Genomic DNA, 21034 nt, shown 5'->3' with positions numbered 1-21034 from the left:
CCCTATGATGCGTTACGCAAGTCACCACCCTGTATATAATCCGCTAAAGGACTTTTTGAAATTGTCATTGTCACTTCTTATGTGTTCTAAAAGTATGTTAAATGGTGTTTTATGATGAAAGTACATAATCTACCATAATCACTTTTTTAACCTTTCTCTGCAAGGAGAGCATTAGGTTTTAGATATAAATTTTTTTTATGTTTTAATGAGGGTTTTTAAGTGTGTTCTCAAACAAATTTTGGTCGTGATAATTTCGATCAAGGAAGTATGTGTCATTTCTAACTATTCAATTTCAATGGGTTTTTTGTTCATTGCATTGAGGCGTTAATACTGCGGGAATATACCTTGAATTACAGCCTTTTTAACGGAGATATTTGGTTAAGTTTCTTAGTGAGCGCCAGTTAAACTCGTACCATGAAAACCTTTGATTTTGGGAAAGATGGGAATGATGGGAATAAATTTTGAGGAATAATTACAGGCAAAACCAAACTAACGCTTACACAATAAACAACACTACTTCATTAAATTGCTAAGCTTGTAGGAAATGTTTAATAGATTTTAAAAAAATAGGACCAGACAATACTTGACCAGACGAACGACATACAGACAGACACTAATCGTTACTTAATTTTAATCCGTGCGATTAGTTAACCAGGTTAGACCTGAGTTCTCACACGAAAGGCTCACCTTAGTAATAATAATAATATGAATTTATTGTCCAACAGACCTTAAAGTTAAATGAAATCTACCAAATTTTATTGCATATGTTGAAACTGCACGACATTCTCTTTCCAGCGATATATTACAATGTCATAGTTACCTAAACAATTAAAACCGTAAATAGATCATTAGCTAAAACAAATGCACGCATCTCTTTGAGAAGGTAGGCGATGAAAACAATTACTTTGCTTTATGGTAAATTCATTGAATAAACTTACACGTTTTATTTTCATCTTAACGGTCACGGAATGGGTGATCATTATTCTTAATAAAGAAAACAAGGATATGCTAAGAATACATAATTTGTTCATGTTATGTCGTAGTTATATTGCATGATGGCCTATGTTGTCAAGATAGTATCAAGGAACATTGTTCAACTGGAAGCTGACAAATATTTCATTTGTTTCCGCACCTACTTTTGCTAATAAAGCTCTAATTTACGTAAGCGTGCATTTGTAGTTTAACTATCAATTTACTTAGATACTATCACGTGTGATATATCGTTGGAAAGGGAATTACCTATGTGTTTAAATTTCATTTAAAATTTTGAATTATTTGCTGCAGCTTGTAATACAGATAATGCAAAATTAAATGTAGAACAACTTTTCTGCTATATAACATTTGGTGACATCTGTAACAGTAGTCGAGATATCCACTGTGACAGCTAAAATCAAACAAGCTGTAACTGTAACACTTGACCAGGTCCTTTGCATTTTAAACAAAAGAAATCGTGCTGCGTACCAATATTGGCAATATATGCTTGGGGCCAAAACGTGTTCTAGCCAAGTTCGAAAAACCGCTTTCTGGCTATTTAATGTAATCCAGAATCTTTTGCAATGCCAGAATTAATAATGGCATTTCTCATATTGCCAGAACGCGTCGAACACACAAACAAACTACCCTTTTTATTCCATTTCTATAAAGTAGTGGTCAATTATTTTTAGAAATTGGCATAGTAATTTTATTTGAATAATTTTAATATTCCTAAAGGAATCGACTGACGTGAAAATTATTTGTATGAAACAAATATGCTATTGTATTATTGATAAGAATCAAACCCAAAATAGGATTTTGGTTATTTTGTTTCATTGTTTGGAAATTCGCATTTTTTCAGTAAGTAATACTAGTCTTTAGTTAGTTTCAAATTTTATTTAGCATTCAGAGAGGTCTGTGTATATTTTGAACAGGACAGTTTACCAGTAATTTATTATGTGGTAAAGATGAATTTTAGGTAAAGACCAAATTTAGCTACCTGCACGTGGGTAAGGGAGATATTACATTGGGATAAAAAATGTCCGTGTGCCATATCACACATAAAGCCTAGAATAACTTGATACTAGAAGTGTGACGCACTGTATGTTTTGTGTTGTATCTTTTGTATTACAATTTTTGGGTACTTTTTTGGAAGGGCAAAACTGACTATTTCGTCTGTTTTACTTGTCGTTTCGTCGTCTTTGGTTAATTTCCAACCTTTCTAATACTCCTGTCTGCTTGAAATGCATATAGTAATATAATATGCGTAGAACCTTCCATCGTTTTACTTCAAGTTTTCCGTATTTTAAATTTCTTCCACGTTAAGGCCATTGAATTAATAATAACCTTGCGTGTTTAGCTAAAGGCGTTTAAAGTATAACTTACCTGCGTTCTGCGACTTCACCTACTTCAAAACTGTAATTAGGACTGGGTCCCTACGAATAAATTGATAATAAATTTGTCCCAATTCGTACTTATTTATCGCCTATTGTCGAATTAAATTAAAAAATCGTGAACGTAATTAGATAAATTAGACCTGAAAGGGTACAAAGGAGGTATTTAACACCTATAAATAAGTGACCTGGTTTAAACAATTACGTTACGTGTGCTGTTCGTAGTATTTTTTCGCGCCTCGAAGGTTATTCCATTCATCTCTTTAATTAAAGTTAAGATGTGATTGTAATCCAAGGTAAAAAGGCGGCGAATTTTAATTGGTCTTTAAACTTGCATAATACACAACATTGAACGCGTCACCTGTAAACGTAACTGTTTCTTGGCAATAACGTGTCTATTAATCTATTCCATTTAGTGGGGCATAGGTTCGTATTATTTACAATTACGAACTAGTTAGTCGACGACCTGTACTGCACCATAACCTGTCAATTAAGTCGTCACTTACGCAAGTATGATAGTATGAGTAGGAGATTCCAGTATGGTGATGGTTGGGTACAACTGTGACTTTTAATACGTTTGTTGACTTTAGTGTTGCGTATATGTTGTAGTTTATGTTTGCTCAGTGATTATTTTTATCAGTCTTAACACCTACCGAAGTCTTTTCGCTAAGTAGACCAGTACGCGCGATCAAATCGGAAGTGATGTGATTCTGTTTTGGAATACTTTCTTCGCCTTCATCTGGTAATTTGTACATAAAACCTTTCTCTCTTTCAACGGTATCATGGGATTACTAAACGTAAGCATCGCATTACAAAAGTGAATTATTGTTATTATTTTTTTTTATTTGGCCAGCACATAGAATTTGTGCTACAAAAATTACTTTTAGGCACGAAAATGCCCAAAAAGTCACGCAACCGATATCTCAGACACGTTGGCAGTCACGTTTTATAGGTTTACTTTGAGACTATCTCGACTATTTAGATTCTAAGCAGTAATTCGTGCATCATTAGGCACTAAAACAGTGTCCGGTTATTAAAAACATGCCAAATTTGTATAGATAGGGCCCCCCAAATGACAAAAATCCAATCTAATTCATGAATTTGCTTCATTAACTCAGGCGTCGCCCTCATTAATCAAAACTGCAAATTCATGAAAAAAAGTATCACTTTCAAAACTAGTTGTACAAATAACTATATCCAGGCTAGTTCTCAATGACAAAATGTCAAATTACTTACTGTAGAACTTCTCCATTTTCAACAATTTGCTTGTCACAAAACACCAAATTACCGTAGCGGATTGCGTATATTAATTAAAAAATTTACAACGTTTTCTTTTTCCAATCACATTTCCTTTTCAGAAATTCTAAATAACTATATTGCCAAAGAAAAGGATACTTGGAATGAAATATTGTTACTTCATCTGATAAATACACCATGATATTTATTGTTCAGAAAAATATTTATACCTAAACAGAGTGGACACATGAATTCTATTAATATTTTCAATTGAACGTTTGACTAATTAAATTTTAACTGATGAATTTACTTTCTTTTCAAAACGTGTATCTCCGTCAAAAAAGTGGGAGGGTCATGTTTTACCCCAATGTACTAACGTGCGGGTGGTAAAAATGCAATAAAAATCACTATACCTTATTTACTCCTGTTTGGACAATGATGTTGATACAATGATACTGCAGAAAAATCTCTCCTTATATCGGTAATGGGTTTAGAAGGCAAAATAAAAGTACTGTGGTGGAAATACCTCGACCATCGGATAATGTTCTTTGTCTACACCAGCATTAAGATTAGATTAAGATGAGATTGTTCATACGAGGGTATTGGTGGTTTATTGTGCAAGTAAATCCAATTTCTTTGAGAGCTTTAGCATCGTATTTACGGCTTTTAAAATTGTTAACAAAATTATTGTTTTTGTTTACCGAACAAAAGGAGAAATTGATTTTCTAAACACCACTTTATTTTATTTTAATAAATTTCCATCCGAATTGTTTAGAGAAATACCGGAATTATTACTTTTTGGCCGCAATTACAGCGCTAATTTTTTAAGTCAACTTTTTCTACGTAGTTAATAGGCGATGAATGCCTTTACTCTAATTCTTTATGACTAATCCCAAAAAAAAAAATTATGAAAATTTAAAATTGCAAAATCTACATTGGTTAGCTTTCTTTCCAACCAATTCCGTACCCGCATACAATTAAAAAACTGTTTTCACACTACGAACAGGATCTCATTAATTAATCGAATTATCTATCTCTTAAAAAAGACTGAGTTTGAGATACCCTTGCGCTATCGCAGTGCGGTAATATCGTGCATTCATTACGAGGACGGAGGACAAGCGAGGCATTGAAACTTGAATTATGCAGAAAAGATGGAAAAACACCCCTTGTGCTGACACATTTCACCCACCCACCACCAAAGGTTGCTGCGTCGAAGTGAAAACTTAGGGAGTTCAATTTGGGCCATAACTAAATATAATAAATCGACAGATGTGTAGTTATTATCGGAAAAATATGAGATAGACATTGGACTTCTCTACTTTTAAGCGCGCTCATTTTGATATAACTCTGGACGCCGTCTGTCGGTTTTTTCATTAAAACGTTCATTCATTAACCATGCTTACTCAATTAAGCGCATTCAAAACTTTGAAACTCATTAATTAAATTAATATCTATTGTTAATTAATGGAATTTCATTTCAATCAGTGATATTGCGCTAGCGCTCTTACTACGGCGACACTAGTTTCTATCCTAGTTTTCAATTATTACGGGGAACTAAAATGCTTACTAATAAATTAACGGCTCTGAAATATCAAAATATTAATTATCTCTCTTCTTCTCTGGCACGAGAGCTTTCGGTGACTGTAAGAATAATTTAACATTCCTACCGGAACGGTCGGTAAAATAAACAATTACACAAAAATGTAAACACAGACTCACTCCTCAAGCAAATAATTAAATTCGGAAACTCTTTCGCAACGAAGCGACAAACTCGATACAGGGTGTTCAGCAAAGCTGGCCGACTTCACCTAGTGCGGTCATAAATTCTGGTATAAAATCAATTAAAGTATAGGAGTAGAAAAAGACTATTAATTCATGACGGCCAAATCTTTTCCTCAAATTATCAATGATTTGTCCACATTTTGTGGTAATATAAGAAGACTATCGATAATCTTTCTTCCAATACCTTCCGGCATTTTTGTAATCTATATTGATTATCCCTCTTTTGCACCCACAAATAGCTGGAGAATTTTCATACTAAAATATAAAATTGGATCACCATTGAATATTGGCAAATCTTTTGGCATTGTGTGTCTAGTTATGAATGTTGAGAATTCGACGAAGATCCGATTTTATTTGTTGGTTAATCTTATATCTAGCTAGATTCCTAACGCAGATGACATGTCCCTTGTACTCATTTTTGTACAAATGAATTCTTACCCTCTGACTCACACTCTACGAACTCGGAAGTCTTGTCGACCTCTTCCTGTTCTAACTTGGAGACCTGCATTGCCAATCCTAAATCCAATATCTCTTAAGCCAGTTTCCTCTTCTTTATCTCTGCGTTAATCTTGAGTTGTTCTCTTATAAAAGAGTTCCTCTTGGTGGATGATTTTCTTGACCTGCACAATTTAGTATCTTCATTGGCTTGAAAAATCGGAATCTCTTGCTTATCAAGAAAACTGTGATTGTCCTTCGATTGTTTACCCATGTTCACTTCCTCTTGGACAAGTTAATTATTTGGACATCTTAATAAATTATGCCGAACATTTTATTTAAACCGATTCAACTGTGAAAGCGAGTGTATCAAGGATAATGTTTATGCTCATGTTTATATCTCTATTTTAGTTAATTAGTTAATTACTACATTAAATTTCAAATTTGGGCAGCTATTTAGGTGACCACTATTATAAAGAAAATGTAGGTATGAAACTGCCATGAATAAATAAAATACAGCCGAGTAAGTAATAATTCTATATTTCAGTAGGTAATATAAAATGTCAAAATTTCAAAGCGTTATATAGCACTTCATTTTCAACGACCCTATACGCGGTCGGTGTCGGAAAGTGATTAAGGGTCAGTAGAAAATCAATAAATGTGAATTTGAATTCTTTTCTTGGCTGGTCCATTGTTCTGCGTTGACATTGGTTGTAACGAACCCTTAACGTACACAAGGGATATCCAAACTTTAATTTTTACGTAATATCGTATTTAAACGTGTTGTTTGGAGAGGGAAAGTAATAGAATGCAAAAATAGAGAAAGCCAACTTAATCCGGTTAAGACCGCGGCGTAATAAGGCATCGTAAACGTTTCTTAGTAACATGTCACCGAGATTAAGAACAATGAGACATTCCTCACTGCAGGTAGCTTAATAATCAAATTATTTGTACGAAGCTTGTACATTGAATTATACGCGTTTCGGGTTGCGTATTTACCCTTCGCTAATTTAGAGGTGACATTAAAGCTAGTTAAATTTATTACTAAACTTAAATGCTAATTTAATCTACGATATTAACAAAATGGCCGCGACTTCCCTAATTGAACAAAGAACTTCAATTGTGTTTTCGTTTTATTAATGAAGACCACAGAATCTAATGAATATTGTTAGGACGTGGTAGGTATTATTCTGTTCGACCATCAACGAATAACGAACATGATGGATTGAATTCAGACTTGCGCTTTGTTTTTTGAACGTACCTAATTGTTTTTTGAAAGTTTACACATTTTAGTATTGATAGGTAGATAATGTACCCATTGTTAACACTTCGAGAACAATATGATTTCCACGCAATGCTTGATTTATATACGTTTTTGGTCTTATATAATTTTTAATCTCCCTCAGAATTGTACAATACATGAATTTAGATTTAGTTTGCTGTAGCATTCACCTCAGCAACCTCAGCCACCTCCCTTTAAAATTATAATTCGCTCGAGAATTCAATGCATATGTTTCAATAACAAAATAAGTACATATTGTTTTTTGTCTTTATTTTTAACTGGGCGAGGTTTCAGCAGATGCCGCTCCAACCCACCATATCTACTTACAAAAAGCCATGGTCGGCTTGCAACCCTCAATACTTGAATACCGCCAGCTTCCGCCACCCTAGATTTTTTACCAAGGTCGCGGCCTTGGTGAATGGAATTTCCCGGTAACGTAACTAAGAAGTGGCATTGTTTATTGTGCAAGGTCCTTCTCGTAGAAAAACAAAGCGTTCTAGCAAAACAGAAAAATCTAACCATGAAATATGTGCATAATTGGAGTTTTGGACTTTGGTTTTTTTGCGAGACAGAAAGATTTCAATTCGATAATAATCCCTGTACCATTTCTTCAGCACTTTTTTTATTATCTATTATTTCATTTATCGCGAGTCGGTCAGCTCATTTCAATCAACTATCAGGGTGAAGCTTAAAGAAATACGGTTATTGAAACCATCGTAGTCAACAAATAATTTGACTGAACCAAAAAACTCAATTTATTAGAGCTAAATCTATAAAGTTAAATAAGAAAAAATATTAGCTTTTAGTTTTTTTATTCATATTTTTGTAAAAATGATATACCAATTCGATCATTAAGAAATACTTAATCCTTAAAAGAAGAAAAATGGAATCCGTCTTCTGGTAAAACGATTATCTGACAATCTAAAGTAATTTGTTCCTGTAAACGTAATACAGACTACGATCGTCTTTTCGTGGCTCCTCAAAAAAGGTTTTTATTTCACTGATCGGTTACGTGACGTTATTAAGCCCTCGAGCTTCGATCATGAAATCAATAAAAATGTGTAGAGGGTACCTTAATTAAGCGTTTTCAACAACAAAATTTGCGGGAGAAGCCCGATATTTTGAACAATCTTAATTAAAAGTTCATTTCATTTCGTCGAATTCTGAAGTTATGTTACTTATATTTTACCATTCGTAAGTTGGTGGCACGGAAAATAGTGACAGCTAATTTTTGTTATGTTAATTTCATCTGCTGACACGAAAAGGCATTCGAAGTTAATCGACGGTCGATAGCAGACCGGTCAATGGAAGATGCGAGAGATGCTCCTTCCTCTTTCGAGTGTATAATGCGGTCGATTCTTGCCAACGGCTGGCTGATACCAGAATGGCGTTCGAAGTTAATCGGCGGTTGATAAGAAAGAGTCGGTCTATGGAAGATGCGAGAGGTGCCCCGGGTTTCCCCTCTCTCGATACTACTCGGTGGTTGATACGGAAAAGGCGATCCTTGCCGGATGTAAAATGTAACCCTCTCTACTACGTTCTTTTTCCCTAAGGCGTTCAAATTTAGACTATATGCGCTTCCAAAGGTGGTTTTATTAAATGGTATCCACCATTGACATGGAAGTGTCACTTATTTTGTGTGTAAGTAGAACTAAACCTAAAATTGTACTTTGTGTATTATACCTATTGTACTATTTTTTATTACGTTAACTGATAATATTACCGTGTGCATTGATCTCAGGCTAAAAAGGACAATACACAAACACTTCAAACCTAGCTATATAGCTCTTCAATTATAAAATCAAAATCGAATCGGTCATGTAACCAACTTTTGAATTACAATGAGCTTGAGGCGAAAATTAACTGTAATTGAACATGAAACTTCTCTCTTTGTCGTTAAGAAGAAAAGGGCCCGAATGAACACACGACTTGTGCGATATTACGTGGACAAATTTTTTCTACAAACATACAAAATACTAAAAAAAAACAACTATTACATTCCGGTTAAAATGGATGGATGTTCAGAACAATATTACAATCAATTATCAAATAAAAAATTACTTACAGTTTTTCTTCGAGATAAATATCCGAATCACTAATCACACTAATGGAAACCAAGTTTTACTACCTCCTCTCCCCGATGCATTTGTAGTAAAAGTTATCCTTATCCTTCGTTAACGTAGCCCTCATCAAAAACTTAGGGTGCCTCCTTTCCAATACCAAAAGGCGCTGAGGCGGTGTCACACCAAATCGTATGCAGGAAAATAATATCCTATGGTTCAAATTTATTCAGCACGGTAGGGTTGTTATACTTTCCACTCTTCTGGAAATGGACGTTCTGTTTGAAAGGTGGTGGGTTGTTAGAGTCATCATTATCATATATAGCTGCCAAGGTATAGTTGGAGAATTGAATCTTTCTGTTGAGACCGGACATTGACTGAATATTTCAGAAATCCTGATAGATATCGAGGTGTCATGAAAGATTAGTAATCGGCGATAAAGATCAAAGGCAGATGTGATGCAATCTTTCAAGGAAATATGATGTGTTCTGTTCTAGAATGTTCGAGAACATTCGGGAGCACCCGAGAATACTCGAGTTTGCTATATAAGCAAATTGAATTGCGTTTCAAGACTCTTCCAATGTCAACATCTAGGTAATAAATAGTTGGCACTGTGTGAGGGATAAATAATATTTGAGTGTTATAAATCAATTCATTTCAAGATTATTATAAACTTATTGTTAATTAATTGTAAATAAATAAATCACGTAATTAAATTTACGTTACAATATGTTTTAAATATGAACTTCTATATTTTTAAAAACCTGCTTGCCAAAAGTTCCCATTATTCCGGCTTTAGCGCGGCGGCCAGGGGCGCAAATTTTAGTGTTTGCTTACACGTAACCTTTGTCTTGAACCGGCCCTGACTATGATACAAAAAATATGCTTAGTTTACGAGATATACATAAAAAAAACGAGAAATAATTTAAAATGCAAATCCGTTAATTCTGTTGGACATGATTAATCGTTAATTGGTTAATGCATTTTTTTACTACCAATCCCAGATAGTTTTAAATCCCACACAATTAAAAAAATATAAATTTTTGCAGTTTTTATCGCGCCAAGCTCGCAAATCAAACTCAATATTCCCCATTCAGAAAGTGAAATCTGACATAATCATCAGACTCTCCAAGGCGACAACTGCTTTCCTGAAGAGATTAATGAACAAATACTGTTGACAATACTACGTAAAATTAACTGAAGTCAACGAATTTGTTCTTTTACATCAAACATGACCAATATTTTTCTATGGGGAAAAATTACTTCAACTTGAAAAATTTCTGCCATCCTGGCAATTTCTGCTATTAGGTCATGTCCATTTAGAGTCACTAAATATTTTTTCGCCATGAAACTATTCTACCAAGGTCTGTCAGCAATCTTTACAGAAAGAACCCAAGATTTATGATGATGATGATGATAACTGCTATGACGTTATTGCTGGTTTTGCTTACGTTGCTTGCACAAATACACGACCTGAGGAACCCTTTCAGCACTGGTAACTATTATTGGGTGGTTAAGATGGGGGAAGTCCTAGTCCAGTAGGCATAAGGGTGTTAAGCCAAATTTAAAGACCATTCTTTGATAAATTTAATATATTTCGGGTGACGTTGCAACCTTCATCAGAAAATTTGTTATATTGGTCCAAAACTGATCACATTAATTAGATTAAATTTAGGAAACATAGCTCTATTATTAGAAAGTTGACTAGGATGTTGACAGGTTACATATTCCAAAACACAAAACAAGCCAAAAAGGCAAAAATTACGACATTTAATCCATGCGGCCAACAGGTGTTAAGTTATTTAAATTTTTTTCTGACCAATATAATAAATAATACAATAGTATAATATAATAATAAATTTTCTGATGAAGATTGCACCGTCAACTGAAATATAATAAATTTATCAAAGAATGGTCTTTAAATTTGGCTTACCACCTTTATGTATATTGGACTAGGACTTCCCCCATCTTAACCACCCAATAATAGTGACCTGAGGAACTTCAACTATATTTTATACTTTAAACGCTAACAACTACACTAATGCTGTGCACATTAAGTTTGACAATAAAATGTATTATACGGAAATATGGTTACAATTAAACCAAGAACTATTATGTAGCGGTTGCTACAATAATTGCATTAATTTCTCCTGGTGTGAATCCTTGAGGAAAGAAGGAAAACGCCCCTAATGTAGATTCCCTGTTCTGATTAAACTTCGGCAACCCAAAGCTCTGAGGCTAGATTAAAATAAGAACTTGCTGAACTTAGGACATTCTCGAATTATTTAAAATGAATGCAAGTAGTATGGTGGCTGTACAAGTAAGTACAGACAATGCAAAGTAAATCGTAAGGTACAAGGATAACGCTACCCTTGCAACATCTATAACAAAAAAAAGCTTTTATGTGTAAAGCCACACAGAATCAATATCATTTATGTTTTCCTTTTATACGACAACCACAAAAATGTGCAAATATACGAATATTTCAGATGAAATTGTTAAGCGTCTCCCTCGCCCATATTTGATGAAGATCACATACATATGGCGAGCACCTAATATTTATGTACACGTTATTAAAGTTGCCCTAAAGTCACTGGCTCGTCCTACTTTTGTTCGCTATATTAAAACTACCTACCTTTTCATATTTTTTAATCTTTGTGTGTAGGTACACATCCAATCATCGCGCTGTTCGCCCTTATGGAGAAATTTATTAACTATATAATCTAAGTATCTTACTGGCGGAAGGTTGCATACATGAATTTTATATTGGACTTATTATTAACGAAGAAAGTGAAACAATAGCGAGGATGAAAGTGGAGTTATAAATATGTACCTAAGTAGTTCTAGCGCTAAGTTATAAAAGAGGGTTCTAAAAGAACTTTCGGCCTCGTTAAAAATGTTGTTAGAGGCTTTGTCTCAGTAATTGAGGTGTATTAATTATTAATGTAAAAATGGCGGAGGTTTTCTTTGGTGCGAAGTGAGGATAAAGTTGTCCATTAATTTGCCACCTGAAGAATTAAAATACTTTGGTGATAAATTTGAAATTGGTCTTTTGTGCAAGAGCAACTCGCGTAACGTCAATTAGGCTGCCAAAATTTTCCAACTCGGTTATCTCGCCATTATAATTATGCATACGCAACCACGCACAAATATTGTACTTTGTAGCATTGCCACCTATTATACAAATAATTTATACAACCGGCTGAACGTTGAAACTACTCCATTAATATATACGTGCAGGTAATTACAATCCGATATAATAAAGAGGTACCTACTATCGTTCTAACAGCCAAAAAACGATAAAAATATATTGGAACCATAAAATGCATCGAGTAACTTAACTCAAACTGTTTAAATCTGTGCTCAAACACCGTACGTAAAGCATGAAATTGCCAGGAAACTCACTGATTTACTAAAAATTAAATATCTCCATAGTTATAAAAGCTATGAAACAAACTGTTAATTAAATAAGCTTTAAATGTGTATAAAAGTTAACTTGAGACTCACATCGACAATTTTAGTGCCATATTTCCTTTCAAATAGACAATTGTGAGCGAGGCGAGAGAACCGAGCTCGCCTTCGACGGCCGAGCGTCACGAATTATGCATTATAATCAAGTAGACTGAGATAATTTTGTTAATGAATTTAATAATCAATTATTTTCAATCAATTATAGGTTACGTTTCGATGTTAAATGTATAATAAAAACACTTCATTAATCTAAAAATTCAATACATACTTCAACGTCAACGTTTTTTTATTCATTGACGATATATTGAATTTTTAAATAGTTAAAACGTGTTTACTTTATTTTTTATATTTAAATTTAAATAGGTACAACATTTCATTCCTTAAGGCCGTTTCACATTATCGGTCAGGTTACGGCCAGAACGTGAGCAGACCGTGATCTGACGTGATGTGACCGATCATGTGCATCGGCCTTTATTCTGTCATGCAGTGTTAGCCTACTGCAACGTCTTCGATATCCCACTTCCATTGTTAGTAATTTACTTATTATTAAACTTTACGCAATTTCTTAAACAGAGCCGATCATTATTTCTTATGCAAATGAAAAAATTTACGTTACCTTAATCATAGCGTTTTCTAGAATCGATGGTTTTCCTAATGTACAATACGGTATGGATTTTCACGAAAAGATATAGTGTTTCAAAACCCGAAACTATAAAACGGAAACTGCATCACCGAAGAAGGTATACTGGCGAAGTTTTCTGGATATTTTTCAAAACTATCTCTTTGTATAGAAATGATCGGACAATGAACTTTCTATTTATAGCGTCTGCATTCAATCTAGCGTATCGGTTTTACAATACGAGTTTATTATTGGCGCATTAAAGAAGGCCGACGTTCAATTTTACATCCCGAAACTGAGTGAATTTAGGTATCTCTCCTAAAACTTTTGCTTTCGAATTAGAATTTTGCATTGATCGAGCCGTTACTCAAACTTTAATTTATGCCCGCGAATGTACACTCGTACCTTTATAATTTTTTGACAGTTCTGAATACAGTCAGTCAGTCATACAGTTTACGACATGGAATTCATTTCCATTTCTGAACTGGGTCCCAGAACACCCGATTAATTCAGCTGCTAATTAAACTTTTACTTTCACGATATTACTTGTGACTTAAATGTCACAACGTTTTAAATTTAAATCTTACAACGCTTACAAAAATTAACCAATTGAGTAAAATAATATGACACTCTGTATTCTATGTTAAGTCAATAAATACTCAAAGTAGTTTTTATGTAAAGAAAACAATTCCATTGTTTCCGCTCAATTAACCAACGTTCTCAAACGTTGCGTTTTTAATATATTCATCATTTAACTAATATTTTATTTATTTCGGCACTAGAATATTTGTCTAATAATAACGTACGTGTCCCAGGACGTTAAATTCGGGCGTTAAAATTAAATTAGTTATGACTACTAGGGGAGGTGAAAGAAATCATTTATTGGAAAAGCAACTATTTTAATAGAAAAATATAGCTATTAACTGGTAAATGGGAAATTATAATGTTAATTTTCGTGGTGAGATTCGGTTTATGTGCCTAATGTAACCGTAGCATAAAATTCACTTTTGTAAGATGCGACTTTGTTTTTGTAGTAGATATATGTTAATTTAGGTTTTTTGTGAAGAATTTTCAGATTTATTAACCTTGAGTTTACATCAGATTAAATTGACGTCGTCTATTACGAAATAAACAATACGATTCAGTGTGTGTGTGCAAACGGAAGGAAGAATATACTTTCGAATTTATATTCGAAGTTAAATCACGAGATGTTAAGTGGTGGCTAAAACATTTTTTATTACTTCAGATGAGTTAATGGCAGTCTTTAAAATTTAGAAGATGATTATTTGCACCGATGAAAACGGGAAGGATAATATGGAATCTCTGGACGAACAAGACGGAAAGGAGGGTAAATATTTTTGCATTTTCTTATTGAGCCTCTCAAAATGTTCGTTTCTATTACCTATACTATAGTGTTATGGCACACATGACATGGGCGCAGAGTCCATTATGATAATTAGCAAGGTGTTTCGAGGTATAGGTAGGTAAATCCAGTAAATTGAAAGAATTCATTTCGCTTTCTTAGGTTACCGTTTATTTTTGACCCATACGTATACGTACTTCATAATGAGTAAAAGACATCGTAATGTTAGATGTGAAACTTGAAATTAGTATAAGAGAGGACAATGCCCTACATTTAAACCAAATTGTTACATGTCGTAATAACAGTTCGCAAAAATAGCGGATTTCTAGTCCTTCCACTCCAATACAAATTAAAGAGCGTTAACATTTATAGTCAAATTAAATTGTCAAATTAAATTTAAGTATAGATTATTAAACCACCTACTTCTGAAGAGGGAAAAACGTAAATTAGTAGGCAGAATTAGAACTAAGAGAACAAAGCATGAAATAGCGCAAAGTTTGTAGAGATTTGAATTAAAGCAAAGTAAAGTAAAATGATCACGTAATCACATCCACCTTAAAATTATATTCAAATATTAAAAGTGAAAGTAGGTAACGTACACGTTAGAATAAATTTTATGGGGAGTGTTCGTGATTATTTTCTATTTCTGTTTTTTTTATATATGTATATAAAGTTAATTGAGTAAATGGGGTCAAGTTAAATATAACTTATTTTTTAATTTATATTTGAATTATAATTTTATAGAAAATTGTGTTGTCAAACTTTAAGGGCGTAGTAAGGGGTAATTTATGGTTAAATTGGTGAATATGGTTCCTGTAGTCTAATGAAGTTTCAGCCAAATATCTTGGTCGATACCAAGTCTGGACCTATGTGATTTGATAAAAAAATCCTGATGTCTTGCAGAAATACATCTGGGATTTTACTAAATTGCCCCACTGATGGGTGTCAATTTCCGCGGGGGATTTTTATTAAAACCTTGTTGCAAATGATTGATTTACAAATGACCTCTTTTTTTCGGTGCAAATTGCAATCTCAAAACTGTGTCGTAAACAGTATAAAATCAAATGAATCAATCGGTTCGCGCTTTACGTTACCTTTTTTCTTTACTGTAGTTTGCTTAAATATCCCTTAGCTGAAGGCCAAGACAATGACAATAACAGAAATGATCAACTTTCGATATATTAACAAAAAAAAAACAAGGAAAATATGCGGACATTTAAGCATGCATCTCCTTAGTTATGGTAAATTCTTATGGAAATGGTTAAACCTTAACTTTCTACGTAGCACAGATATGAGTAATTACTTCGATTCCTTTAATCTGAGGTTTAATTGTAGTATGAAAAGACTGGTCACAAACTCAGAGATTTCTTTACATGAAAATACAAAAATATACAAACATTTTTTACATAAGTATTTAAGCAACTTTACGATCTCCCGTTTACAGTTCAATGGTAATAATAATAAGTCAAAAATTTGCTTTATCCAAATAATAGTAAAGCTGCCGATTTAAGTTTAAAAATAATCGTATCTTATGTAAGTGACTTCTCCCTGGACGTGGAGACCTGAAGTTTTTTACAGCTAGTGGGATTTCTTTGGTGCAGTGAATGACTCCAACTTCAGCTTCCGGGAAGAGACGTCGTTGATTGTTGATCGGTTAATTCGCCAATTTCGGTTGTGATCCTTTTGGGTCAGTACAAATTTAGGGGGTTGATAAGATGAACGAGGTCTAACATAATCTCGCTTTTAAATGTTTCCAGATTTAGTGCGTGGGAAACCCCTTTTGCAAACTGTTCACCTTGATTAATTCTCACATTATTGGCTCAAAATCGAACGTATTTTTTTATTAAAAGATGCTACTAGTTTTCTCTATTGCAATTTGACTTTCTACGGGATCACGGGATCTGGTGTAAGTTTTAATTTAAGCAGAGGCACTACGGAGAGCGCGTAAAATGTTTTGTGGAATCCTCAGAATGCGCACGTTTTTTATAAGTACGAGTAGTGTCTCCAGTGCCTGAATTACCACAAGATAGCGAATTGTGGGAATTGTGACACTGGAATATATAAATGGCCCTTGGGGGAAATTTTATGTCACATTAAAGCTTATTAACATACACTTTTCTCATATAATGATGTGCGCAAAAATACGCACATAACAACGGTCACGTTGAATTGGACAATTTTCTTGGCTTGAAGCCCGGTGAATCCCGAACACTGGATTATTGGGGCTGAAAAGGCCCCTTTAGAAAAACGCCGTACTGGCCAAAACTCGAAGCTCTATGGCTCAGACGTAATCTCTCCTCAACGCCATAAACTTACTAGCACCAAGGCTCATACCAAAACCTTCCTGAATGCCGAATTTTTTTGTGTAAAGCTCATCCCCTCTTTCTACACTTTCTTGTGGAAAGTAATGACGGCGATCCTTCGTTAATTCTCATTGGTTTACCAACTCTAACGTGGTTGACAAAAAGCGCTCATGCAACAGAAATCTCTATTCTCTTTCTCAAAGAAACCCAACTCGCTGCGTAACATTTGTAGCCTTATATGACCTCTTTTTATCACGTAAAACGAGACTATTTTCCGACCCCAACAGATACAATTTAAAATAAAAATAAAAAATATAACTACAACTTTGACTGTTCGTAAACTTGAAAACTTTTCTTTCCACATATTTTTATAATGCCATTCTTCCACTTGACCAAATTTGAAATTAGTATAAGCCTTGTAAGTAAATAATAATAGAGGGGACCAACATTCTGAAAATGTCCAAAATTTAACGATTTTTTTAATTGTTTTTGACGTGAAGTTTAAAACATTCTGATCCCCATGAAATTGGGTAGTTGGGCACAATATAGAAAAACAGCAAATGTGGTCTTTTGATCATTTTTGTGACTCGACTAAGATGGAATTTTCGAATATGCTAGAACTCATTTAGATGTACGATGTACTCGTTTACATGTAGGCTACCATGGCCGGGGTAGTAATTTTAAATAATTGTTTACAAAATTAAAAAGCCAATATGTATAGCAGAATATACCAAATGACAAAAGGGGTTGTTTTTTGACATCGAAATATTTGTGTTACAAGAAGTTTTAATGATTTAAACATTGAGAAATTAATTATTTTCACGGTGTTCCCAAAAACGAAATTGCAAAAATTATATTCGATTTGAAATGATATTTAAATAACAGAATTCTGCAAAACTTTGCTAATTTCACCCCCTTCTGTCTCTTTGAAGTTAAGGTACTACTGAGATCTCTAAACTAAGATACCAACTTTGGGCATCGAATTGAAATACGAACATACTGTATAGTTGTATGTTACACTTTCAAAAAACGTATGGAAAGGATTACCTGAAATGTTTGTGAGGGTGGAGTTCTGCAGAAGATATCGTTGCCTACACCATAAAGTCTTTTTTTATAATTTTTATCAACCACCATAAAACATATGAAAATAAGTATCACACCTTGGGGTCGAGCGTTCTAAAAAACCGCTCGAGCGACGAGCATGAAAACAACGAATAGGTACAAGATTAGTTTTTCATAACTCGACAAAATATTTCAACTGCAGTTATTGGTCGGACCACAAAAGTGATCAAAATTTCCAGGAATTTTTGTGTGCCCTATCAAATACTTTTATCACATCGTAACTTTTCAAAAAGAAAGCATTTGATTGTCGAAACCATCTGAGAACATTTGAACAAGCGCTAGTCTCGTCAAAAAGCAAATCGAATCTTGTATCTTTAGCACGACGTGTCTATAGCAGCCTATTGAAGAGTAAATCATTTTTCTTATGGCGTGTGTTTTGGGCGTAGCAATATAACTAGAAATCAACGTTTTTTTCCGTGTCAAGTTTAGCAGATTTTTTTTACATTGTAAAAACTACGTTGGGTTTCCTTTGTTTGCATGTTCAAAAGAACCAAATTTAATCCATATTGAAAATGTGTATGGTATTTGCCTCCGTTGCGAGGTTCGCCAAGCCAAGTCCAACCTGTGGAACTCTGTAACAGGTTTCGTTACAAATCCGTTTTTTTTGCTACAATTTAACCAAAAAAATTTGGACGCGAAAAGAAGCAATCTCTTAAGTTACACCATCGTGTCAGCTTATAATTACAATCCCAAAAGTTGCGAAATTTTGACAAATTGATCTCTCAACCAAGAGTAAATAGGGCCTATGTCAAGCTTTATGATCACATGTCTTCCGCGTAGACTATAATCCGCAATGTGCTACATACATACACACTCAAGTCAAGTTTTTTTTAATAAACTTCCAGGATAGACGCGACGTTACCATTTCAATTGCAAATCCTTGTCGTTGAAGCATGTACCCGTCCGCACGCTAAAGTACCACTCTTGGCTGACATTTTTACCGGACAGTTACAAATTAAGGGTGGCTTGATGTATTATAAATTCTTCTCGTAAATTGTAATCCTCTTCTTCTTCTGTTTGTTGTAGTACTTTTGGAACTTACCTTTTTGCACTTACTTCCCAGGCTAACTCAGGTAAAAATAATAAGAATCGGAAAAAATGTAGTTCATTTGTTTTTACTGGTTATAATTTGTAATCAAAATTTGGAAAAATATTGATTTAGAAATATATGCTCTAATGTGTTTATGTAATTCTCATATAGGCCCTAGTATAGGCCTCTCTTTGACACAAAAACTCTTTTTACTTTCGCTTTTGTGGAACAGCAATAATTGCAAAAAACCACTCTAAACCACACGAACCCTAATTCTAATTGGAAGAAAAAAACCTATTGGTCAAAACTATTTTAACGGAATAAACAAATACCCAAGGAATTAGAATTGGAAGTTTAAATGCACAAATCTAATTCGCACACAAATAAATAAATTAATTTAGTTCACCCTATTTCGCAATAAAACTCAATTAAATCAAACAATGATAGGTACCTTTTTAGCTGTTACAATCATAGCAGTCGCTGTCGGTGCCCCAAATGCTAGCATGTTTTGCTTCATTTACTTGACTTCGGGTATCTCCCGATAGGTGATTCAACCACGATTTGGGGCACCGAGCTATTTGTGCCCTAGTAGTCTAACTTTTGTGCGTAGCGTTGAATTCTTTTCCCTTGCCTTCAGCGCGTATTTATATAGAATAACTACATAGTATACTCGATCAAATTTTTATCATAGATTTATCAGCTTGATCTATTGTTACAGAGTCGAACCATAGCGTTTTACATCGAAAAAGTTCTTTACCACTCACACCAGAGGATGAGCCCTTCGACGTATATGTAAGTAGATGCATCATCTTATTTAATTCTAAATAGGTGCTTACACAAATTTCAACCATCCACAGTATAAATATCTCATTATCCTAATTAAAAGGTTTTGAACAGTTTCAAACTTGATTAAAGTATTGTGGCGAAAAGCCTTTCAACTTCTTGGAATACTTTCCCTTTTATAATGAAAGTTCAAAGGCTTCGCAATTACTAATAAGCAGTTAATTAAACATTTCGTGTTATACAATAATTAATGTTTAGTTAATGTATTCTATATCTTGTAACTTGAACCGTAACATCTGAGGTACAAGCCCACTTAATTAGAAGAGCGAATTTGAGAAGGACGTTTCTTGAATCTTAGAAGTTTACGAAAGGTCGCACATGCATTGATGCAATGAAAAAATTGCTCAAGGGAGCATCTAAACAATTTTGTGAGATCGGTAGGGATTAAAATGTTTCAAAAGCAAACGACTTAGCCAAAGGACTATACCATGTAAAAGAATAATCTGGAATCCGAAACGTTACAATCCGTAGAGTAGATGGCAGCATAACATTTTTTCCAGAGAAAACAAAATAAATACTGAAGATATGAAATAGCGAACGGCAAATAGTTCACATTTTTGTAATTCCGCAACAATCGTTTCAAATAAATTCTTTCGTATCTTCGAAAATAAAAATGGTTTATCTTAGAGTCTTTTCGTATATACGGTCAAATTGTTTTCATTTTGCTGGAGTGATTTTAATTTTGGGACAGTAACAAAGAAAAAGTCTGTTTTATTTGGAAACGAAGTTCTCCGCCTTATATATCGTAACGTTTTGAGGCACTTAATTTTAAAGCTGTTTTATTGTGATTGTTGAATGCCGAAGATCGACTTTTTGAAGTTACATTCGCACTCGTAACGTAATTCAATAAAAGAATATTAAATTGTGGGATCTCCTAGTTCCCCATCCATTTATTAAAAATGTATGCTTTGGAGATATCCCGTAACTAAAAGAAATGATTTGTATTTAGTCATTTAATTACTGCATCACGTTCATTATTCTTTCTAATTTCTGCACAACAATATCTATTTTTGGCGATGTGACCAGGTTACACCCAGAGACGAATCTAAACACAGTATGGATCATTTTTTAACATAAATTAGCCCTTATGACATTTGTCAGGTCTCCCGCACAATTGCCTCT

General features: G+C 33.9%; 1 protein-coding gene across 2 annotated transcripts in view; it reads left to right on the top strand.

The window, feature by feature from the left end:
* Positions 1–2848: 2848 nt before the first annotated feature.
* The window catches only part of LOC116159506 (high affinity cAMP-specific and IBMX-insensitive 3',5'-cyclic phosphodiesterase 8), a 73440-nt gene continuing 55254 nt past the window's right edge, over positions 2849–21034 (top strand). The window contains exons 1-3 of one of the 2 annotated variants that reach the window (XM_031472490.1): positions 2849–3108; positions 14498–14599; positions 19788–19861. In XM_031472490.1, coding sequence (XP_031328350.1) covers positions 14530–14599; positions 19788–19861 — 144 coding nt within the window. In that variant the 5' untranslated portion in view covers positions 2849–3108; positions 14498–14529. Of the gene's footprint in view, positions 3109–14317; positions 14600–19787; positions 19862–21034 lie in introns of both variants that reach the window. The other variant, XM_031472489.1, reaches the window with a different exon arrangement.

The sequence above is a fragment of the Photinus pyralis genome, unplaced genomic scaffold (genome assembly GCF_008802855.1).
Source record: "Photinus pyralis isolate 1611_PpyrPB1 unplaced genomic scaffold, Ppyr1.3 Ppyr1.4_LG1, whole genome shotgun sequence".
NCBI classification, from domain to species: domain Eukaryota; kingdom Metazoa; phylum Arthropoda; class Insecta; order Coleoptera; family Lampyridae; genus Photinus; species Photinus pyralis.
This window is presented reverse-complemented; position numbering and strand designations above follow the sequence as displayed.